This window comes from Equus caballus, chromosome 10 (assembly GCF_041296265.1).
Source record: "Equus caballus isolate H_3958 breed thoroughbred chromosome 10, TB-T2T, whole genome shotgun sequence".
In the NCBI taxonomy this organism is placed as follows: Eukaryota; Metazoa; Chordata; class Mammalia; order Perissodactyla; family Equidae; genus Equus; species Equus caballus.
Genome location: NC_091693.1, coordinates 86,349,403 through 86,372,567, shown reverse-complemented (window position 1 = coordinate 86,372,567; position 23,165 = coordinate 86,349,403). Strand labels below are relative to the sequence as shown.

Here is a 23,165-nt window from a genome sequence, read left to right as displayed (position 1 = left end):
CTTACTGAGTTCATACATTCTTCTCCCAAGATCAGCAAGCATCCTTAGGACTATTAGTTTTTACTCTTTGTCAGGTAGATTGTTTAGCTCTGTTTTGTGAGTTCTTTTCCTGAGTTTTTGTCCTGTTCCTTTACTTAGAATGTATTCCTTTGTCCCCTCATTTTTTGCGTCTTTCTCTGTGCTTATGTCTATGTATTAAGTAGATAAGTTATGTCTCTTGATCTTGGAGTGGTGTCCTTATGTAAGAGATGCCTTATGAGGCCCAGCAGTGTGCTTCCCTCTTGTCACCAGTTCCAGATGTTCCGGGAGTATCCCCTGTGTGGAGTACCTGTGTCCTTCTGTTGTGGCAGGGTTGCTCTTCCTGCTGGTTCCCAAGGAGGCTAGGCTGTCCTCCTAGTTGGCTGGTTGAAAACTTAGCTGTTTTGGCTGTTATGGTCCCTTCAGTTACCTTATTGGGTGTGAGGAACCCCAGCACAATTGGCTGCAAAGTCTAATAGCACATTCCTGTTGCAGTTTTTCTGTTAATGGAGTAGGCCTCCACCATGGCTGGTTGCTAGGCTAAGGGGCTTACAATTGCTATAAGCCTCCCACCTGCAAGGCTGTTGTCAGCTCTGTCAGGGTTGCAGCTGAGTGGGGCTGGCACCAGGCATGGGAACACCCAATTGTTTCAGGCTTTGAAGGTGGACCCGATCCCCTACGTGGCTGTTTGAGAGGCACAAGTCTGCTGAAGCTAACAAGCCCCACTGCCCATAGGGCCACACACCCCATCAACATAGTCCTGCCCTATGTGCATTCCCTGACCCACTGAAGTGGACCCAGTTACCCCACTGCAGAGGCCCTACACACTTCACCAATGCTGACCTGCCCCTTGCACATGCCCTACCCTGCAGAGGTGAACCCACTCACTGGGCTGCAGAAGTTCCAGGCACCCCACCTATGTGGGCCCACAAGTTGCTTGAGGGCTTGCTCTTGGGTGGGGCCAGTCCCTAGGGTGGGCTACCTGCCCTGGCTGTGCTAGTGGGACAGACCCCTGCACTAACAGGCCAGCAGAAGAATTCCAGTGGTGTCTGCCAGTGTCTGTGTCAGCACACCTGTGCTAGGTCACAATAATGGCTGCTGCTAATGTCTCAGTCCCTGGAGAGGTCTCACCTCTCACTAAGATATGCCCAGAGCCTATCAAGTGAGTCTCTTTTCACCAAAGGACTGTGCACCTTTCTTTTTGGTGATTTTAGGTTGCTTTCTGAAATGGGTGAATTTGTGTGTGGGCCCTTTAAGAGCAGGCTTTCCTTTTCTTATGTGCAATAGCTTTTCTGGGGGTAGTCCCTGTGTTGTTAATAGGCGGCAAAGCCAGATATTATGACACTTGTTTGAGTTGTGCTGAGCCCAAAAGCTATTTATTGTGGAAACACTCCCCTGCTCAGATTCCCCATTCCTCCAGGGAAGGATGTGTACCTTAGGATTGCTCCTGGCCAGCTGTGAAGTACTATAGCTCAAAGGTGGCTTTTTTCTCTCCAGAAAGGAATTTCTGCCTCTCCCACCTCCGTCAGCACTGTCCCTTGTTGTGGGGGTTATTTTTATCCAGTTTTCAGTTCTCTCTTGGGTAATCATTCCATGAGTAGTTGTGAATTTGTTGTGTCCATGGGAGGAGGTGAGTTCAGTCTACCTATGCTGACATCTTGGCACTGTCCCCTAATCATAACCTTTTATAAGGTGTTGGGCTCTATTGATAATGGCACAGACTCAAAGGAAATAGCCCCTACAGAATCCACCTGGAATCTGGAGGTTGATGGGATGTAGTGTGGAGGGAATGGGACTGGCTTGGCAGAGTGGAGGTAATGTGCCTGTGTGTTTTCTGTGGTGCCCTGTGCCCAAGCCTCTGCTCACAAGCACTGGCCCCTCAGTCCTCTGTCTGCTTTGATAACATGTAGTCCTTCGTTCTGTGTACTACAAAAGGGGATAAAAATGACTTCTGTGCTAAGGGAGCAGCACAACTCTGTACCCATACAGTGCTTTTTTGTTTTCAGGGTACTTTCCCCGACATCTCTCCCATTTAGTGTCTGCAGCAACTCTGTAAGAGAGGCAGAGTAGTGAGAATCTCATCATGTTGCAAATGAAGAAGCAGATTCAGAAGCTAGGTGTCTGGCCCCATTGACCTCTGTTCACTGATTGGAGTGGGAGGTTTAAGGACTACTGTTCTAGAGTATGCTTGGCATTGGATGCAGTAGGGCAGAGAAAAGATCAGGAAAATATCCCTCTCTTGTCTGTCCATTGGGAATGAAACAATATGAAAGAAAAAGTTGCAGACTATTTAGACATTTTTCAAGAAAAGGATGTCAAAAATATTATGAGACTCTAGAGAAAGGAGTGGTTAAAACTTGCCCCGAGTGGGGATGGGGGTTAGGGGAGAAAGGAGAAGAAAGGGTGGTACTGATGGGGACTTTACAGGGTAGAGCTAAGGTAAGTCTTGAGAAATGGTAGTTCTCAAGGTGAACAACAGAGGCAAGGGGTCCAGGAGAGAGCTTGAGATAGTCATGGGATTAGCAAAGTAAATGGCATGTTCTTGGGGGACAGCAGACGACTTGATGAGGCTCGGGCCTCTGATGGGGTGAGGTCTGGTAGGAGGCAGAGATCTGAGGAGGCAGGTTGGAGCTAGAATGCAATAGTCCTCCTATGCATGCCAAAGATTTAGTCAGTGAGAAGTCCTGAGAGGGTTTGGGCACAACAGAGTAGCCTACCAGATTTGGGTTTTGGAAAAAAATAATGATGGGTGGGAACCTGTGGAATTCAGATGGAGAAAAACTGGAATAAGTGAACCAACCAGTTAGAAGGGAGTTTCCCAGCTCAGCTAGAACTCAGAGAGCGTAACTAATGTTAGCTTCGTCTTGGTGGAACACAGACAAAGGAAACCCAGGCTGCGGGTGTGTTTTTTAAGTTTTTGATTTAGTTTTTTGCTTGCAGGAGGGAAGTTGAAGGGAAGAAGACAGAGGCAGGGGAGAGAGCATTCTAACTTTGAAAGGCATAGATATGAAGAGCAAGCTCTTCCTTTTCATGTCTTATTAAAGCTGTATGGTTGACAAATGACCTGCAAAGTTACCCTCCCTCCTGCATGTTCTGTCATCCTTCCTACTTGCTAGAGCTAATTAGGAAAAGGAAAAACAGGGTCCTTCTTTTTAAATTCTGCGAGAGGACTCCTATTTCTACTCAACCTCTTTCTGGGACCCCCTTCTTTGTCAGAGGATTACGTGTGAACTTGCTTTTAATAGCTGTTTTTGTTTTCCTGATGTGAAGCAGGGTCCACATTCCAAAGTGGTACTCAGCTGCTGCTGTGGTGTGTGATCCTGGGACAGCCTAAGTCACCACCATGTTTCCACAGTGAATGTGGAAACGTGCACAAGATGGAGACTGTCTTGGCTGCAGTGACCATGTGACCTTTGCAAGTCTGTGTCCTCATCTGTAAAATGGGCCAGCTAAAAATGCATCCCTTATTTAATTGTTGTTAGAAACTGTGTAAAAGAGCACTTAATAGAGATTTTGGCTCTTAGTGAGGGTTCAATAAATGTTAGTTGCTATAGCTATTATATGTTTTCTACCAGATTCTAGAATTAAATACTTATCAGATCTAGTAAGCAAATAATGTCGATAATGTGACCTAACCGATGAGTGTTCTTTCTACATCTTAATTGACTCCTTTGATATTACCTTCCCTTTGAGGTACCTGTTTCAGTTTGCTGGGGCTGCCATAACAAAGTACCACAAATCGTGTGGCTTAAACCATAGAAATTTATTGTCTCATGGTTCTGGAGGCTGGAAGTCTAGGATGAAGGTGTTGGCAGGGTTGGTTCCTTCTGAGTGCTGTGAAGGAAGGATCTGTTCCAGGCCACTCTCCTTGGCTTGTAGAAGGCTGTCTTCTCCCTGTGTCTCTTCACATCATCTTCCGTTTATATGTGTCTCTGTGTCCAAATTTCCCCTTTTTGTAAAGATGCAAGTTATCTTGGATTAGGCCCCACCCTAATGACCTCATCTTAACTCGATTACCCCTGCAAAGGCTCTGTCACCAAATAAGGTAACATTCTGAGGTACTGGGAGATAGGACTTCAACATATGAAGTTTGTGGGACACAATTAAACCCCTAACCCTACCTGAGCTTTTTGTAGAAATGTAGACTTCATGTTCCAGTCTAAAGACGCCATAACCTTTGCTAGGATGCCACTAAAGCTGTCTTTTATGAGATCTCCCTTGTCTCCACACCATCATCTCATGTGGTTCTAAGCAGTTACTGCAGTGCTGTAGGTTCAACCTCTGTGCTCGGTCCCTCCACCAGGTACTTAGGGACCACATTTTGGGGTGGGGCCAAGAACAATAGAGTTCACCTATCTAGTTTCTTGTAGTATTATGCTATGAGAAATGTCGAGTTTATTATTTAAAAAGACACAGTCTGACATGAAAAGAACATTTCTCAAAAAGACAAGGATGGAATGATGATAGTAACTTTACACGGGAAGCAGTGGAGTAAATTTTTGTCTTAAAACTGTAGTTAGGGAGAAAAGGTAAAGAAATTCAATTATGGCTGTTGTAGAGAATGGATTTTGAGGGTGTAGGAGGGTGTGGGCACACACGCACTTCTGTATTGAGTAAAGTTATTGGTGAAAGACCTGAGGCTCTGGCAAAAGATGACTCTAAATCGAATCTTCTGACCATAAATATTCGTTGCTGGTTCCTGGGTGCAATGCCTGATGCCCAGAAGCTGCTCGATAAATGACCGGTGACTGCCTGAGATGACAGGGAATCGTGTGTTTCAGGCTTTGTGCTTCATAGTATGGCAAGTGGCCAATCCTCTCTTAAAGAAATTAAACTCATATTTTAACTCCTGAGGTGGCTACAGCTAGAACTTGATGTAGGATCTACTATATTTCCAGGGTTTAAAACAGTTTTTCAAACTTGTTTTTTTTTTCTGTACCTTTGTACAGGAATTCAGTTGTACATCACAACTAATAGTAGCATTTGAAGTTCAAAAGAAGTTGATGTAGAATAAATAATATATCATCTGGAGCAAATTGAAGACTCACTGATAGAATAGGCTATAACATTAGTAGATATGCTTGATGGATGATAAACCAGGCGTTTCAGGAGAACGTGGAATGTCTGAGGGGAGGGCATCCTTCATCTGTGCTGTTGATGTCAGCAAGGAAAACTCGGTCTTCTCCAATTCGTCAGGTGGTTGGTACTGATGTCAAAAACAGAGAACCTGACTGAATGGGCCATAGTATGACTGACGTGCCAGCTCAGGGAGCTTCCTGTTCCTGAGTTTTTGGCTGGCAAAGTGTTTTCGTTTTTAGTGGGATTGGATCCTATAACTCAATGTGATACTGAGTAGAAAAAACTCACTCTTCCTCCTGTGTGTTTCTCCTTTATTCTCACGCTATCACACTCACAACACTTCTGACACCAGAAGTGTGTGTGTGGGGAGGGTTTACCCACACCAAACAATTCTCTGTGACACCTGCTGTGTGTCCTACAATTCAGTTCAGTTCTGACAGTAACGGGACTTAGCACAGACCCCACAGGTTAAGGGCTCAGTTCCGTGAGACTGCCCCCCACGTCAGATGCCAGTCACATGTAGGAGGTCTCCAGGTTACCCACAACTTCTGTCTGACTCGTCTACAAATCTGAGGTTCCCATGACCTTCCCCCTCCCCCTGCCACCTTGGCTTCAATTATTTGCTAGAGTGGCTCACAGAACTCAGGGCAACACTTACTTAATGCTTACTGGTTTATTATAAGAGGATATGATAAAGGGTATAGTAGACATCCAGATGGAAGAGCTGTGTAGGGCCAGGTATGTGGGCAGGGGTGTGGAGCTTCCATGCCCTCTCTGGGTGCACCACTCTCCCAGCACCTCCATGTGTTCATCCACCCCAGAGCCCGCCAAACCCTGTACTTTAGGGATTTTTATAGAGGCTTCATCCTGTAGGCAGGGTCAGTCATTAACTCAATTTCCAACCCCACATTTAATATATCTGTCTTGTGAGTTTGGACATATGCATACATCTGTAATGTCATCACCACAATCAAGATGATAAAAATATCCATCGCCTCCAAAAATTCCCTTGTGTTCTTTGTGGGTTTGTGTGTGTGTGTGGTAAAAATACAACATGAGGTTATCTTGCATAACAGACAGTTTATACCCAATGAGCAATAGTTCCCCACTTACTTCTCCCTGAAGCCTCTGACAACCACCATTCTACCCTCTGCTTCTGTAAGTTTGTGCATTTTAGATACCTCATATAAGTGGAATTATGCAGTATTTGTTCTCCTGTGACTAGCTCATTTCACTTAGCATAATTTTCTCAAGGTTCATCCATGTTGTTGCAATTGCCAGGATTCCCTTCTTTTTTAAGGCTGAATAATATTCCTCTGTATGCATATACCATATTTTCTTTATCCACTCATCTGTCGATGGACATTTGGGTTGTTTCTAGATCTTGGTCATTGTGAATAATTCTGCGGTGAACATGGGGGTGCAAATGTCTCTTTGAGACCATGCTTTCAATTCTTTTGGATATGTACTCAGAAATTAGATTGCTAGATTACATGGTGGCCCTATTTTTAATGTTTTGGGGACTCTTCATACTGGTTTCTGTAGTGGTTGCACCATTCGACATCCCCACCCACAGTGTAGAAGGGTTCCAATTTCTCCACATCCTCACCAACACTTGTTATCTTTTATTTTTTTAATAATAGCTGTCCTAACAGATGAGAGATGATACTGTGAGTTTGATCTCCATTTCCCTGTTGATTAGTGATCTTGAGCACCTTTTCGTATGCCTGGTGCCATTTGTATGTCTTCTTTGGAGAAATGTCTGTTCAAGTCCTTTGCCCACTTTTTAATCAGGTTCTTTGTTTTTTTGCTTGTGAATCATAGAAGATTCTTACATATTTTGGATATTAACCCCTTGTCTAACAGATGGTTTGCAAATATTCTCTCCCATTCTGTAGGTTGCCTTTTCACTCTGTTGATGGTTTCCTGTTCTGTGCAGAAGCTTGTTAGTTTGGTTTAGTCCCATGTGTCTACTTTTGCTTTTGTTGCCTGTGCTTTTGGTATAAAATCCAGGAAATCTTTACTAAGACCAATGTCATGAAGTTATCCCCCTATTTTTTCTTTGAGGAGTTTAACAATTTCAGGTCTTATGTTTAAGTCTTTAATTCATTTGAGTTGATTTTGTGTATAGTGTAAGATACAGGGATTTAGTTTCATTCTTCTGCATGTAGATATCCAGTTTTCTCAACACCATTTGTTGAAGGCACTGTCTTTGCCCCATTGTGTGTCCTTGGAACCCTTGTGGAAGATCAACTGACCATATGTGTGTAGGTTTATTTCTGGGCTGTCTATTCTGTTCCATTGGTCTATATGTCTGTCTTTATGCCAGTACCATACTGTTTTAATTACTGTAGTTTTGTAATTTATTTTTGAAATTAGGAAGCATGATGCCTCCAATTTTGTTTTTCTTTCTCAAGATCGTAAGGCTAACAATTCTTTATAGGCATGGTGAGTGAATTATTTTCATGTCAAAAACTAGTATATTTTCTCTTCTCCACCCTGTTTATTTAAAAATAATAATCTCTGCAATTGCTACACAGATAAAGCTTAGAAGAAGATGATGCTGTGATCTAATAGCTCCATTTTTCCACATTGGAAAATTTGTGTTTGAAACTTTGTTTCCTTTTCTATTTCTTTAAAGGCAGAAAAGAAAGGAGCCAGCAATACAGTTATTGGTATGATCTTTGGATCTTATGCTTTGTTTGAGTTGGTGGCATCTTTGGTATTTGGAAAATACGTAAGTATTAAAGTTCATGTGCACATTTTAATTTTTAAAAATTGTGTAATGAATCATCTAATTTACTAGTCTAGAACTGTCATTGATACAGAAATAGGCATCATTATATTTTATGACTTGTGCCACTGTTGACGGTTCTATTCTTAGGATTGATTGATTTTATAACTTCTTCCATGTTTGTAAGAAATGTATGTTTTCATCCTACTAAGGCATTATTATATTGTATTAAGTGTATGTATCTTCCCCAAACCTTATATTTCCTGATACAGTGGATTTGTTTCTGTCATGATAGACTTGTGGCCGTCATCAATTTACCACTCTTCTTTGACATTTATTATAGCTTGTACATGTTGGAGCAAAGTTTATGTTTGTAGCAGGAATGTTTGTCTCAGGAGGAGTTACAATTCTCTTTGGGTAAGTCACCTTCTGATGTGTTTGGGAGCTTGAACAGATTTCATAATCTATCTTCAGTTTAACTTGTTAATGGATTCTTTAAATCAGTCAGTACCGTTGATTGTCTGTTGAGTGCCTGGCATGCGACTCATGGCAAAGGGAGTTGGGTGATGTCGAGAGCAGGATGAGTGACGTTGATCTTAAGGAAAGAGTCCTGTGGCGGATCACCTATGAGCTGGCTACTAAATCTATTCGTTAGGACTCCTGGGACTGTGAGTGACAGAAACTTAACTCACTTTTCCGAGTCACAGGAGCTTTTTGGCTTAAGCAAAAAAGTAAACGTCTTCCCTAAAGAATCAGCGGAAGAACATCAGGATACAGATATTACAATCATGTCTTCAGAAGTGTTTCTCAAGCTCCTGGTTTTGCCTTCCTCTTCTCGTGCTTTGTTCTTGGATAAACTCTCCCCTTGAGGTGGCAGCATGTCCCCAGCAGCTCCTGTGGGAGGAGAAAGCCTCTTTCCTAATAGCTTCTAGTAGAGTCACAGGAGGGAGCCCCACTGGCCTGATCTTTGTTGATGACGCATTCCTGCATCAAGGTCACTGTAGCTGAGGGTGAGAAGACTCTGATTGGCCAGGCCTGAGTCCCGTGTTCACTTCTGAGCTTGGGAGCAGAATGGTTCCCCTCATTGCAGTTTCCAGAAAAAGGGAAAATAAATGCCAGAGGTGAAATAGCTATGGGAGTTCTTAAGTTTAGAGTCCTTCAGCCAGCAGCATAGTGGCAAACGACATGGAAGAGCTGACACAAGTTCCTGGGGACGTAGGGAAATGAGAAGAGTATGGTAAGGTTTCTTTCTTTCTTGTTTTTTTTTGTGGGGTCGGGGGGGCTTCTTTTTTCTGCATTCATTCTTTTTTTGAAAGTTGAGCCCCACCATGGGGGAGACCTGAAACCAGGAAGTCTTCTGTGTAGGTTCTTGTCAGAGAGATTCTACGTATTTCAAAAGGCCCATGTAGCATGATCCTTTCGGGGAACAATTACGTCAGCAGAAACACACAACTAAGGCTGTCATTATGACTCAAATTGTTACACAAAAAGGGTAATTTTCTTCCAGTGAAAGTGTAACAAAGCAACTTTCAAAACATTTGTAATCTAAAGAGATTTATTTTAATAACTGTGGGTGAGGTACTGCTCTTTTCTGTGAGTAGAATTAAAAAGAAGAAAATAAAAACCAACTTGGCATTTGCAAATTGTCTTATTCTTTTTTAGTGTGTTGGACCAAGTTCCAGAAGGACCAATATTTATTGCTATGTGTTTTCTAGTGAGAGTAACAGATGCAATAAGCTTTGCGGCCGCAATAACCGCGTCATCTTCTGTCCTCGCAAAGGCCTTTCCAAATCATGTGGCTACAGTAATGGTATGTATCTTACACATTTTTCCTAGTTTCCTTTTAGTTTAGGCTGAGATATTAGTTTGGTTTTCATGTTAAAGCTGGGGCGCATGTTTCTAGACCTGCTTTTTCCTCCTCTCTGTGTTTTTGTTATGTTTTACCCCAATTTCTACTTCTAGCAGCAGGCTGTCCATAAATGTACCAGTGGCCTGACTCAGGTCTTGTTCTGGCCTTGGAATGCCTGCATGGGCAGTAAATGTGGTCCAATACAAATGTTCTTTTTACTACTTTTTTTTAAAAAAAAAATCTCCCTAGCAGTATTTTGCTATCTCTCCATAGCCTAGATTGTGACTGGGCTGCCTGAAGCATTCCTCTGCCTTAGAAAAGAGTTATCTCTCATGGCCAAACACTCCATTTATACTAGAGTGCTTCCCGCATCCCTCCCAGAGTCACAGAAGGGATCTGAGAGGTCATCTTAAAGTCTGTAGGTGCCTCTGTGCTGTCGGTCTGAGGCAGAACCTGGTAACATCGGAGTGAGGTGCACTCTCATGTAAGCCTAGACACCTGGTATTAGTGACAGGCCAGATTCCAGTCCCAGCTCTGGGCTGCTGCCTCCCCGACCCCAGGCGGGCTTTCCCACAGCTCTCTTCTCTGGACCCATGCATCCCTGAAAGACCCGTGGTCTATATATCAGACCAAATGCCACCTCCAAGCATATAAAGGTCCTTGAGACCTCAGGGTCTCATCAGCTTGCTACCAAGGACTCCCTCATTTACCCATATTAACGCTACAGTTTGAACGTTTTAACCACCAAATAAACTATTTGCTGTGTAGATTGTTAGTTCTTCCCACTTTCTATCAAGCATACGTATATGGCTGGATAGGCTCATTTTAAGTTCTATGGCCATTTGGCATACAGTTGTGGCCATTGTGTTTACTGGTTACATTTCTCAAAGGGTTTAGAAGAATACCAGTCTGTTGACACGTTCTGTAAAACAAGGTTTGGTGGGTAAACATGTTTGGCGTGTGGGTGTGCTGTCCTCCAACTTAGAGACAGACATCCAGTTCCCATTAGGGTTTTAAGGCTCAGAGCAGTTCTGTAGAAGAGATACTCTATTTAATGTTCCACAACTCAATCTGACTATGGAACTACTTCTTGACTTCTAATGAGCTGGGGTTCTGTGAAACACTCTGGAAAGTGCTGCCCAAGAAATCCAGAAAATTGGGTTTTCTGATCAGCAGAGGAAACCAGTTTTACATGCCAAGTTTCCATATTAAATTGTAGCCCAAAGCAAACACACCTAACATGGTAGTTGATCAGGCTGGCCTGACTGTGATTAAATATAGAATTCCTACGTCCTTTACGAGACATTTAAAGTTATTAATGGGCTACTTTTGTGTCCTCGGGGGAGGTCTGAGGATGTCAGGTTGCAAGCCATGGGTCTCTGTTGAAAGCCTCTAAAAACTAGACTGATTGAAAATGGTCAATTTTGGGGCTAATTGGTTAGGTTCGCACGTTCCACTTTGGTGGCCTGGAGTTTGCCGATTCGGATCCCAGGCGTGGACCTACACACCGCTCATCAAGCCATGCTGTGGTGGCATTCCACATAGAAGAACTGGAGCAATTTCCACCTAGGATATACAACTATATACGGGGGTTTTGGGGAGGAAATAAAAGAGGAAGATTGGCAACAGGTATTAGCTCAGGGCCAATCTTTCTCACCATAAAAAGCAAAAGATTTAATTAATTAAAAATAAATAAAATAGTCAATTTCTCTAATAGTTCTGCAGTAGGAAACTATTTTTTCCATAACACTTGAAATTTGTTTATTTTCACTTTAATTAACCGAAAAAATTTTAAATGGTACAAAATTCAAAAGGTGCAAAAGGAAATATATATATTCATTTATGTAGTGAGTGTATTCTATATGTTACCATTCCTCAGCCTTCATGGACACCACTGATGTCCAGGCACCCAGCCCTCCATCACCCTCCCAGAAGGCAACAGATAATACAGGGTTCTTCCAGAGTGACTCCATGTATGTATGAACACACACACACACACACACATGCACTTTCACTGAGAGACAGCATGATTACTTCCCTCTTATTTTCTTTGCACAAATAATAGCACCCTCAATACACTGTTCAGAACCTTGCTGGTTACACTGACAATAAAATCATCCTGGAGCTCTTCCTATACCATGCATGAAGAGTTCCTTACTTTTTGCTTCTCTTTAATGGCTACATATACTTCACTATGTGGGTGTAACCTAATTTATTTACATGGTGGGCGAATGTTTAGATTGTATACATCTTTTGCTATTGCAAACAGAGTTGCAATGGATAAGCTTGAATATAGACCGAGTCACATCTTTATAGCTATACGTGTAAGTTAAATTCCCAGAAGTGGCATTCTGGGTCAGAGCATGTGCGTTTGCAACATTAACGAATACACTGAGTGGCCCTCCCCTGTTCACCACCTGCCATGTACCAGGTTGCTGCCTTCCTCACATTCCTGCGCATACGGAATGTTTGATAGGTAATAGGGAGACATTAGTGTCCTGTGGTGTAGATGTTCGTTTCTTTTAAAAGCAAGGGTGAGGGGCCGGCCCTGGTGCCCAGTGGTTAAGTTCACATGCTCCACTTTGGCAGCCCAGGGTTTTGCAGGTTCAGATCCTGGGTGTGGACATGGTACCGCTCATCAGGCCATGCTGAGGAGGCGTCCCACATAGCACAGCCGGGAGGACCACAACTAGAATATACAACTATGCACTGGGGGCTTTGGGGAGAAGAAGAAGAAGAAGAAGAAGAAGAAAAAAGATTGGCAACAGATGTTAACTCAGGGCCAATCTTTAAAAAAAAAACAGTGAAAGTGAGCTTTTGTTTATAAGCTTAAGAGCAATTTGTGTTTCATTTTATGTGTCACGTCTGTGTATGGCATTCGCCCATTTTCCTGTTGGGTTGTTTTCATTTTTTTCCTCAATGATTAGCAGTAGCTCTTTTGATATGTTTGGGAAATTAGTCCTTTGTCAGTATTTTTCTCTCTTCTTCATTTGTCTTTTGATATGTTTTGCCATCTGTAGTTTTTCCTATTTTCATGTAATCAGATTTATCAATCTTTTCTTTCGTGTCATCTGAGTTTTTATGTCATAATTAGAAAATCTTTCCCACCCTAAGGATTAAAAAACAAAAAAAAATCCCATATTTTATTTTTCTAGTACTTGCGTGATTTTAATAAGTATATTTAAATTTTTGGTCTCTCTTGGGTTTGTGTGTAAATTGTGAAGAGGATAGAATTTTTTTTCAGATAGTGCTCATTAAATCTGCACTTGTGAATTCTTTAATTAAAATATATTAACTCAATTTTCCTTTTTTCCTCACTTTTAGGGGAGTCTTGAGATTTTCTCTGGACTGGGACTAGTGCTCGGGCCTCCATTAGGTGGCTTCTTATATCAATCCTTTGGCTACGAGATGCCTTTTATTTTTCTGGGATGCGCACTTCTGCTGATGGTTCCCCTCAACATGTGTATTTTACCTAATTATGGTAAGCCCACATTTATTACTCATTTTAAGAATCTTAGGGCCAGCCCAGTGGTGCAGCAGTTAAGTTCGCACGTTCTGCTTCTCGGGGCCCAGGGTTCGCCGGTTCGGATCCTGGATGTGGACATGGCACGGCTTGGCACGCCATGCTGTGGTAGGCGTCCCACATATAAAGTAGAGGAAGATGGGCACGGATGTTAGCTCAGGGCCAGGATTCCTCAGCAAAAAAGAGGAGGACTGGCAGTAGTTAGCTCAGGGCTAATCTTCCAAAAAAAAAAAAAAGGAAAAGAATTTTAAATTTAAGTATTTTTATGCCTTTGTAGGAGACCAGCTTAACATATACCCACTTTTATTTTATATAATCAATAATAGATTTTTAGAGCACCCTGAAAGAACTGATTCTCTTTTCAGAAATGTTGCTGTAGGCAACAAGTTTATATAGATTTCTGTACATCATAAATTCTTTCTGACTTCTGGAGCTAGCAAATACTTAATTTTGGGTCATAAACATCCCACTATGCAGTGCCCGCCAGACGATTCCTGTGTCTGTAGTTGAGCGTTCTGGGCTGTGCTCAGATTTGGTTCACCACTGCTTCACCATAATTTAACTTCACCCTTCGTATCCTGACAAGGTCTTAATGTAGCACTCAAAATAGTTGAACTACTCTGTGCTTTTTTGTATTTTGCTCCATCCTGGAGCTTTATTCACCAAGCCTTTATTGAGGAATGAACCGTGGTGGGTGCTATTGGAGAAATGAGGATATGTGAGTCCTGGTCCTGCCCTCAAAGAGCGTCCTCATCCAAACCAATAGCATCTCTGCATCAGCCTCGTAACTGGTCCCCCATCTCCATTCTCCACAAGGCCACAGAGAGGGCTCTTTAAGCCATAAATCAGATTCTCACTCCTTGGTTGAAATCCCTGGTGATTTCTCAGGCTTCTTAGCATATTTTACAAAATCCTGCATAATTGTATCACTACATTCTTCTGCAGTCTGAGCTCTTCCCACTACACAGGTGCCTCCTACTCTGATCTCCATCCTCCAACTTTGCTTCTCTTCTTTTATTTCCTCAAACACTCTTCCTCACTCTTGAGTCTTGGGATGTGCCATTCCTGGGATAATATGCCCGGGTGAGTCTTTCCTCCTCCTTTGCTTGCTCAACTCAAGCTCATCCCAAGCTCATCCTTTAGGCACCAACTGAGATATTATTACTTTTGGAAAGGCTTTTCTATACAGCTCTCCCTGTGTTTGTAAGGCAGCCCTCTCCTATGCTCCCTCCTAGCTCGCCGCCCTCCTTAGTGTCACTTCTCCATGAGGACAAGGTCTGGGCTGGTTTCCTTGCCTTCATCTGCCCTGCATTTTGCATGGTGTCTGCCTCAGCAAAGATTTTGTTCAGGTAATTAGTTGGAAGGTAGGAAAGTCACCAAACAATACTAAACCATGTAAAACAAAATATAGTTCAGGTACTAAATTATACAGTATAGACTAGATGTGCAGTAGGAAACCAGAGAAGGGTAAAATTTGTGGAATAATTAGGGCCAGAGCCAGACCTTACAGAGTGAATAGAACTTGAAAAATTAGCAGGCGAAAAGGAAAGGGCTCATAGGGTTTGGCTGGAGGCTTGGAGGCATCTGTGCCTGGTGCTGGGAGCAGTGAAGAAGGTGGGCTCCTTCGTGGGGAGTAGGGGAAGTGAGGTTGTGCTCGATGGACCTTGAATGCCAAATGTAATCTACGCGTGATTCGGGAGCACCATTCCAGCCCAGTGTTTCTTTGCCAACAGAAAAAAGTTGTCTTGTGTCCTTCTATTAACTCAGATTCCTCCTCAGCACACACACATTGTTCCTTGATAAAGCGTCTGGCCCCTCCCATGCACTGAATTAAACTTTGTGTGTTCTCTGTCCCATCTGGGGCAGGTCTTAACCTATAACCTAGACCCGTTCTCCTCGTTCTCTGATTCCAGTCAATTCTTTGTGAATTTGAGAAATTATTTTCAAGAAAATTGAATGTGGCCTCTAGGTTTAAATAACTTATATGCAAACACAGATAATATGCCATTTTAGGCAAACTCAGAGGTACCGTTATTTTGATTGCCAGATAAAGATGACCTTACTAATGTTACTTTTCAAAATAGGTCAAAAGATAAGGTTACATGATTTTAATTATTTTCATTTCTTCTTTCATTTTTACCCCAAAGAGTCTGCTCCAGGTAAGCACTCGTTCTGGAAGCTCGTCACTTCGCCCAAGGTCGCCCTCATAGCCTTTGTCATCAACGCGCTCAGCTCGTGCTTTGGCTTCCTCGAGCCCACTCTGTCTCTCTTTGTTGTGGAGAAGGTGAGTAGCCTGGTTGCCAAGTTCTGCCTTGTAGCAGGTGGACGTAATTGCTTCTCTCGGGCCCTGCTTTGTGGAAAGGCCTCCGAGTGGCTGCAAGGAGGAGGCAGAATGAGAACTGTACGCCCAGGTGGCCTCTGTGACGTCCCTGTAACTACAGGTCTGTTCAGTGTAAACGAAAGAAACCTTTCACTAAGTGCAAGGACAGTTTCCTCTGTTTGTCTGCTTTCCAGTGAGGCATGTGGGGTCCTCAGGGGCTCCTTTTTCTCTAACACGTCTCCTCTGGGTCTACTCCCTTTCACACTATTACATATGATTGAATGACTACAGACTACATCAATCTGGGATGGGAGAGAGGAACCAAGAGTCCTTCTTCATTTTTTTTAGTGCTGAAAAAGACTGAATTCTAAAAGTTTGCTGTCATAGAAATTTGTTCTTAGATATTTTTGAAAAAAAGATGATTAAAAATACAATAAAGTGTATTTCCAAGCCTGGTAGTTAATTATATTGAAGAATTAAGTTGTGTCTATAAGGGCAGAAGTCTACTGTAGCCCATACTCACTTTGTGTGAGGCAGTGGAATTTGAAAAGCGCACTTCCCAGAAACGCAACCCCTTGAAGTCACTAAAGGCAGTTTTCGGTATGTGAAATACGCAAAAAGATAAACTGGGGGGCTGCAGTTTCAGTGCCTGGCCCAAGGTTTAGAGAATAATGTCATATTACGCTTAAGCACTGAGCAGCCCTGAGGTGACACAGGAGAAAAACACTTTGAGTTTATGGTGACACATTCCATTCACATCAACAGTGTGACTCTTTAAGAGTCATTTTTCTGTCCTCTTAAGAAGTTGTGTCTAAACAATGAAAAAAGTTTGTAAGCAATCTCTGGTAAACCCGAGTTGCTCTTGTCTATCTTGTAGGAAATCTTTATGATGTATTTTCCTGTTTTTCTATTAAAATTTTGTATCCTGTTGCCCTTCTCTTGACTTCTTATCAGTTGTTTGGATGGCAATTTGCTGGCCAGTCATTTGTCGCCATCCTCTTAGGTGAGAGGGCTCTACCCCGTCTGCCCCCAGTGGGACAGTGAGAAGAGATTTCTGACTTTTCTATGTTGCTTCCATCTTTAAAGGACCAATTTTTATCATGAGTTAGCATTTGTCATAAAAAGTGTTAAAACCTGTACTGGCTCATACATAAATCCCAAGGTTGTAATTAAGAAAATTAATTAAGGAAATTAAGGAAAATGAGAACTCAGATAACCAAAAACAGGCATTTATATCATGTTGTCAATAGTGAGAGTATCAGAGTTATATGGGAGCTTACTGTTTTAAAAGCATTTTCAAATGTGCCGTACCTTCAAATTCTTTAATTATACATTAATATCCCTGGAGATGGATAGAATAGACAGTGTATATCATCAGTGTTTTTTGTATCAGTGCATTCCATCTGTGGACACTCAGCATCATCTGGTTGCTTGTTAGCAATGCAGATTCTCAGGCCCCATCCCAGTCTTTTTGAATCAGAAGTTCTAGGGCTGGGGTCCAAGAAACTCTTTAACAAGTTCTCTAGGTAATTTTTATGCACACTAGAGTTTGTGAAACACTGGTTTACAAATAAAAATGTTATGCTTCATAGAAGCAAAATTATGTTTAATGTCAAATGCCACAAAGCAAAAAATCCAGGGCTTCTGACCTCTGGTTAGATTCTTTTCAGCATAGAGAAAAAGTAATCCATTTACAAAAGTAAGGCAAAACTTAGGAAGGATGCTGAGTGTCATTAGAGCACTCATGGTAGATAAAAGCTGAAGAAATGGTAGACAAAAATAGATGTTTATTTAAAAAATGACTTAACCATGTAACTTTAATACAAGGTTTCTTTTACAGTTTAATTTGCCAGCTGGATATGTGGGACTGGTATTCCTGGGTTTGGCTCTATCCTACACCATTTCTTCACCACTCTTTGGTCTCCTGAGCGATAAAATGCCGGTAGGCACACTTAATTTATATTTAAGAACTGCCTTTGTATGTTTAGACCAGTGGTTTCCCACTGTACCTCTGGAACTCCAGAGGACCATTGATTAAAGTTGACATTTTCACTTATTTTTTAAATTTCAGCTTTATTGAGGTACAGTGGACAAAATTGTAAGATATTTAAAATGTACATCAAGGTGATTTGGTATATGTATATGTTGTGAAAGGACTCCCTCCGTCTACTTAATTAACACATCCATCACCTCACAGGTTTATCTTTTTTTGAGGGGAGAGCATTTAAGTTCTAATATATTCCATTTTTTGAGCTGATGCAGAGATTCCAGTGTCTGCCAACCTGCCATCACCCTGAGCAAATGCACTTTTACCTGCCTCATCTGGGAAAAGAGGAATCTTGTGCTAAAACTGTTGAAAAACTATTGGATTAGACTCTCTAAAGGAAAAAAGCTCCCTTCATACAAAAAAATCAGTTAGCCTTAATAATTAGGGCAGAGTCCCAGAGGTCTTTAGGACTTGACCAAACTGAGAGGAGATAACTTAGTTTTTCTGTGGGAGTGAAAGGATTGGCCGCGTAAATATGTATTGGTTATCCTATTGATTATCCTATATTATATCCTATATATTATATAGGATATACGTATATATCCTATATATGTAAATACGTATTGGTTATCCTATAGCCATCCTGACAAAAAAATACCTTCTATTCTCCTCTAACTGGGTCTAAACCATTCCGTCCAGACGAGTAGGATACAGAACTCGTCCTGTCAGCCAAATCTTAAGCTTCTTTGGCTTTAGTGTTTAGTTTTGCATTTCCTCTCTTCATTAGATGTGCATATATATTCGTCAAGACCTAAATTACGTGGAGATTACTTAATCATCCAGGGGACAAAAACCAAGTGTTGTAAACAGTGTTTGGAGCTGGGTTTTAAGACAAAGTCTTATATAACTGAGCAGCTGCTGTACCCCTGTTACGTTTAGCCTGCATTCAAGTAGTTTATAAGGAGTCGCTTTATTGAGTACTTTTTAAATAATGTGAGTTTTCTAGGTGTTGTACCTACTGGGTGGTGGATACCTACTGGGTGTTTCCTTGTGGTGGCTGCTTTTTAAATTCTCGTATTTGGACTAGTTCACGGTGTGCGAAGCCTGCTGTGCAAGCACTTTCCAAGAACCCTGGTCCTTTGCCCACTCCCTATCTTGGGGTAGATCGTCCTTGCTTTTGTGTCTACCATCTACCTATTTTCTCTTAAATGTAAAGTTCTGTTGTCTTTAATGTGTTTGAATTTTTCCATAGCATGACTTGTGTTCTTCAATGACTTTTTCTATTCTTTGGTTATGGAAGGTCTTTATTCTTTACCTACCAAAGAGGTTTTTTGGGCTCTCTTTCTTTTTCCCAGCATCTAAGAAAATGGCTTCTGGTTTTTGGAAGCTTAATCACAGCGGGATGCTACATGCTCTTAGGACCTGTCCCAGTCTTGCACATTAAAAGGTAATTTTTCTTCTTCTTCTTCTTCTGTATTTTTGGCCAAATCACATTAGGAATTATTTCAAAATATTTTAGTGTAATGCTGATATTTTGAACCTTATTATTTAAATAATTATCTTGATTTGGGACTATATTGAATTGTTTGTTAGACTGACGGTGTTTCACCTTACTGGGAGCTAGCAGTGGTACAAGCAAACAGGACTGCGTGGACTCTGTATCAAGCGAGAACAATGCTTATGCTGTCTTTGTGTTTCAGTTGCACGTTTGTTTGTACTTTATTTTAAAAATAGCATTTGTCGCTACCTACCTTTAGTTGATAGTTCTTAGAGTATATTTTTGTTTTTTCTATTCCTTCTTCTAGCTCATTGAGATGGGGACCAAATCTTTTTTGTTTCTGTATCATCCTTAGCATGTAGCAGCTGCTCATTAAAGCTTGTTTAATGTAATTTATTTGCTAAAATAAAGTGAGTTTCTTAGACCTTTTCAGGTACTTTTGGGATAAGGCATGATACAGAAAGAGCAATGATTTCAGAGTCCCTCCGATTTGGGTTTACATTCTGGCTTCGCCACTTACTAGGTATCTGAACTTAGGTAAATCACTTAACTTCCAAGAGCCTTGATTTTCTTATCTACAAAAAAGAGCCAATAATGGTGCTGTCGAGATAACTGTCTAGGCCCAAGCTGGAGGTGCTCCTGCCCGGGGTTCCACGTCAGCCAATAGGAACTTAGCTAATTCTCATGTCCCTGAATTGCTCCCCTGGCCAGAAATTCAGTCCATCCAGTCAGCCAGTCCCCAGAAGCCAGGCCAACCTGGGCCTTTCACCCCAAACAAGGTGGGCTTTGTGGCCCCAGCCAGTCAGATATTTTCTATTTGTCTCTTCCTGCTCTTTATGCTTTATCCCACAAAAGCGGGAGCCTTGCACCCCATTTTGCAGTTCTCTGAAAGGAGACTGTCTGCTTAAATAAAGTTTGTTTGTATCATGAAATTGTCTTCTTGAACCATTTCTAAGTGGTCCTTACCTCCCAGAGTTCCTGCAGGGGTTCAGTGGGTGGGGGATGCTGGGTACCTGGCACAGTGCCGACAGGGAGCAAAGATGAGTTTCCTGTCCCTTCCTTGGCTGCTTCCTTTCTTCGCCATTTTTCACTCAACTGAATTTCAAACCAAGCAATTGAAGTCGACATGATAGGATTGGCATTTTCACCAATTTTGAAAGGATTTTGTACGGTGATAAGAAGGCAGGTTGACTCGAGACATGGGATATGTGTGACCCAAGACATTGAGCTAGCAGGGTGAATTGATTTTCTGCCCCCAAAATGTAAGGAGCTCCAGGGCACTGTCACTGAATGAAATGGGATCAGACTAGTTGTGTAATCTGTGAGGGAGCTTCCCTGGCTCCGGCCTGCCCTCCTCGGCACCGAGCTCTGTGTCTCTTAAAATGCTAACGTTGTTGTTTTTTTCCCCAAAACTCTCTTGCAGTCAGCTCTGGCTGCTGGTGCTGGTATCAGTCATAAACGGCATCTCTGCTGGAATGAGTATATTTCCAACTTTCCCCGAGATTCTCGACTGTGCATAGTAAGTCACTTCTGTTGCTCGAAGAGCTGTATTGTGAATAGCAGTGAACATTACAGGCTTTTCTGAATTTCTCAATTTTGTAGGATGTTGGGTATTTTTTTTCACAATACTAAACCTTCAAGATTTCATGTCATACAATACTGTGATATAAATAGTGTAAGCAATCATACAATAATATCAATGATAATATGAAGTAATATTAATACAGTAATGGGTAAAACAGGTTGTGGATAGAGGCTTGGCTTGGTTTATGCTGTGTACTGATATACTTTTAAAAAGCCCGAGCACAATGGAAAGCCCTCAGCTTTGTTCGCCTCTCATGGGAAAGGTCCACACAAGGACACAGAGTGACCGGCTGACCTGACCCCGGGACCAAGAGCAATGTATGGGGTGTCCCCACACCACCAAGGAATTCTCTGAAACCAGCCAGGTGTCCTGTGATCCAACTTAATTCTGACACTGTTTACCCAGAGATAGCATCATATCCCACAGTTGAGGGCTCAGTCCCACAAGACTTTGTCCTCCACTTCAGATGCCAATCACAAGCCCAGGTTGTTACCTGTGCTTCTGAACAATGGGCTATAAATCAGAGGTTCCCACGACCCCCTCCTTCGGTTCGATAATTTGCTAGAGCAGCTCACAGAACTCAGGAAACCAGTTCACTCACTGATTACTGGTTTATTACGAAGGATATTAAAGAAGAGATATATAGGGCAAGGTCCCAAAGAAAGGAGCTTCTGTCCCTGTGGAGTTTGGGGCCTGGCACAGTGGCATAGGGAAGCACATGGAAGCATTCTGCTTCCCTAACCTGGAAGTTCTCTGAACCCTGCCCTTTTGGGTTTTTATGGAGGATTCATTACATAGGCATGATTGATGAAGTCATTGGCCATTGGCAATTGATTCAACCTCCAGCCCCTCTCCCCTCCCTGGAGGTGCTGGGGTGAGTGGGACTGAAAGTTCCAACCCTCTAATCACATGGTTGGTTCCCCTGGCTACCAGCCCCATCCTGAGAGGTGGTCCAAAGTCACCTCATTAACATAACAAACGCTGCTTTCTATTGCTTTCATCACTTAGGAAATTCCACAGGTTTTAGGAGCTCTGCCAGAAATGGGAACTAAAACCAATTATATTTCTTATTATAAATCACACTATCACACCAGGCATTTGTCACTTGGCCATCAGTCTTTGTTTAATCCACCCGATGATGAAGAACACGAAGGGCACGTGAGCAGGGAGAATATTGATGGCTACGCTGTGTCAGTTCAACAATTCTCAGAGGAACAAGGAGCTGCCTCCATATTTTCTAAAAGTTGCCCACTGTTCTCTTTACATGTTCATCTCATTTTAAGAATTTCTTAATTAATTATATATTTTTATGAGCATTTAATGCAAATAGATCGTGATTCTCAATAATGTATCCTATATATACAATCAAATTATTTTTGGAAAACCGTGGAGTAAACATAACTGAGAATTCCTTCCAATTGCATTAGCTTTTTATCTTAGAAATGGAGTGTTCTTGTGGGTTGGTTTGTCCAGATTATCGCTGGCTGATCTGAGTGTATCTAGCACACCCTATTCCTTTTTTTTCACGTGGGTCTCCTTTTAATCACGGATATGCTCTTGTCTCTCTTTGCAGTGAAAATGGGTTTGAAGAAGGATTAAGCACACTGGGACTTGTGTCTGGTCTCATTAGTGCAATGTGGTCAGTTGGGTGAGTAGCCATAGAATGTCATTCACACCTGCAAGATGGAAAATACTATCCCCATTTTACAGATGAAGAAATTGAGGCACCAAGAGGTCAGATCGATTGCCTGAAGGCACGTAATTCATTGAGGGCAGAGCTGGAGTCCTAACCCACACCCTCTGACCCCAAGGTCAGGCAGTTTTAATACCTGATCAAAATGGTCCCATATACTTTGTCTTATTTAAGTGATCTTTTAAAGTTCCTTTAACAGGAGCATGTCACAGCTTCAAAAATGTATTTATTTGTTTATTCATGTTTTTACTCTCTACTGTACCAGAGAAGTGAAATGTATGCTGGCCATGTAGATATCATCAATAAATATGTATGAGTTATTTTCAATACAAATACTGAGAAGAGAAGAGAGAATAATATAAAGAGTCTTTTGAATGTGTGTCATTTTTTATTTTCATATGAGGCACCAACTTTTCAGAAGCGGTTATAATTTTAGGATTGGTTAAAAATCGTAAACATCATCGTTATCAGGTGGAATTATTTTCTGATACCCAATGCTCTGTCCAGGACTCGGCTGTTTTCTTTAGTACTTATGTTCCAATTTAATGAAGACCTGTGACTGAGGGATCATGCAGCCTTTAGGACATGACTCTTTTTTTCACACTATTTAGTACTTTTCTTCCTTTCATTGTTAGTGCTTTTGTGGGACCGACGCTGGGCGGATTTCTGTATGAGAAAATTGGTTTTGAATGGGCAGCTGCTGTGCAAGGTCTGTGGGCTCTGACAAGTGTGAGTCACCAGTCTTTTGTTTTCATTTTCCTTATATTCATGGGGAACCCTGACTTGGAGAACTGGGATTGACCAGTCCCTTTAATTGCGTTACAGGGCCTAGCGATGGGCTTGTTTTACCTACTGGAGCACTCCAGGAGGAGGAGGTAT

General features: G+C 41.9%; 1 protein-coding gene across 5 annotated transcripts in view; it reads left to right on the top strand.

The window, feature by feature from the left end:
- SLC18B1 (solute carrier family 18 member B1) overlaps positions 1–23,165 on the top strand; it is a 38,092-nt gene that overhangs the window by 13,940 nt on the left and 987 nt on the right. For 2 of the 5 annotated variants that reach the window (XM_023651115.2, XM_070223893.1), the window contains exons 3-13: positions 7,739–7,834; positions 8,175–8,248; positions 9,494–9,641; positions 13,005–13,161; positions 15,351–15,487; positions 17,364–17,465; positions 18,866–18,957; positions 20,432–20,527; positions 22,167–22,241; positions 22,922–22,995; positions 23,112–23,161. In XM_023651115.2, coding sequence (XP_023506883.1) covers positions 7,739–7,834; positions 8,175–8,248; positions 9,494–9,641; positions 13,005–13,161; positions 15,351–15,487; positions 17,364–17,465; positions 18,866–18,957; positions 20,432–20,527; positions 22,167–22,241; positions 22,922–22,995; positions 23,112–23,161 — 1,101 coding nt within the window. Of the gene's footprint in view, positions 1–7,738; positions 7,835–8,174; positions 8,249–9,493; positions 9,642–13,004; positions 13,162–15,350; positions 15,488–17,363; positions 17,466–18,865; positions 18,958–20,431; positions 20,528–22,166; positions 22,242–22,921; positions 23,016–23,111; positions 23,162–23,165 lie in introns of all 5 variants that reach the window. The other 3 variants (XM_023651114.2, XM_070223892.1, XM_070223894.1) reach the window with 2 other exon arrangements.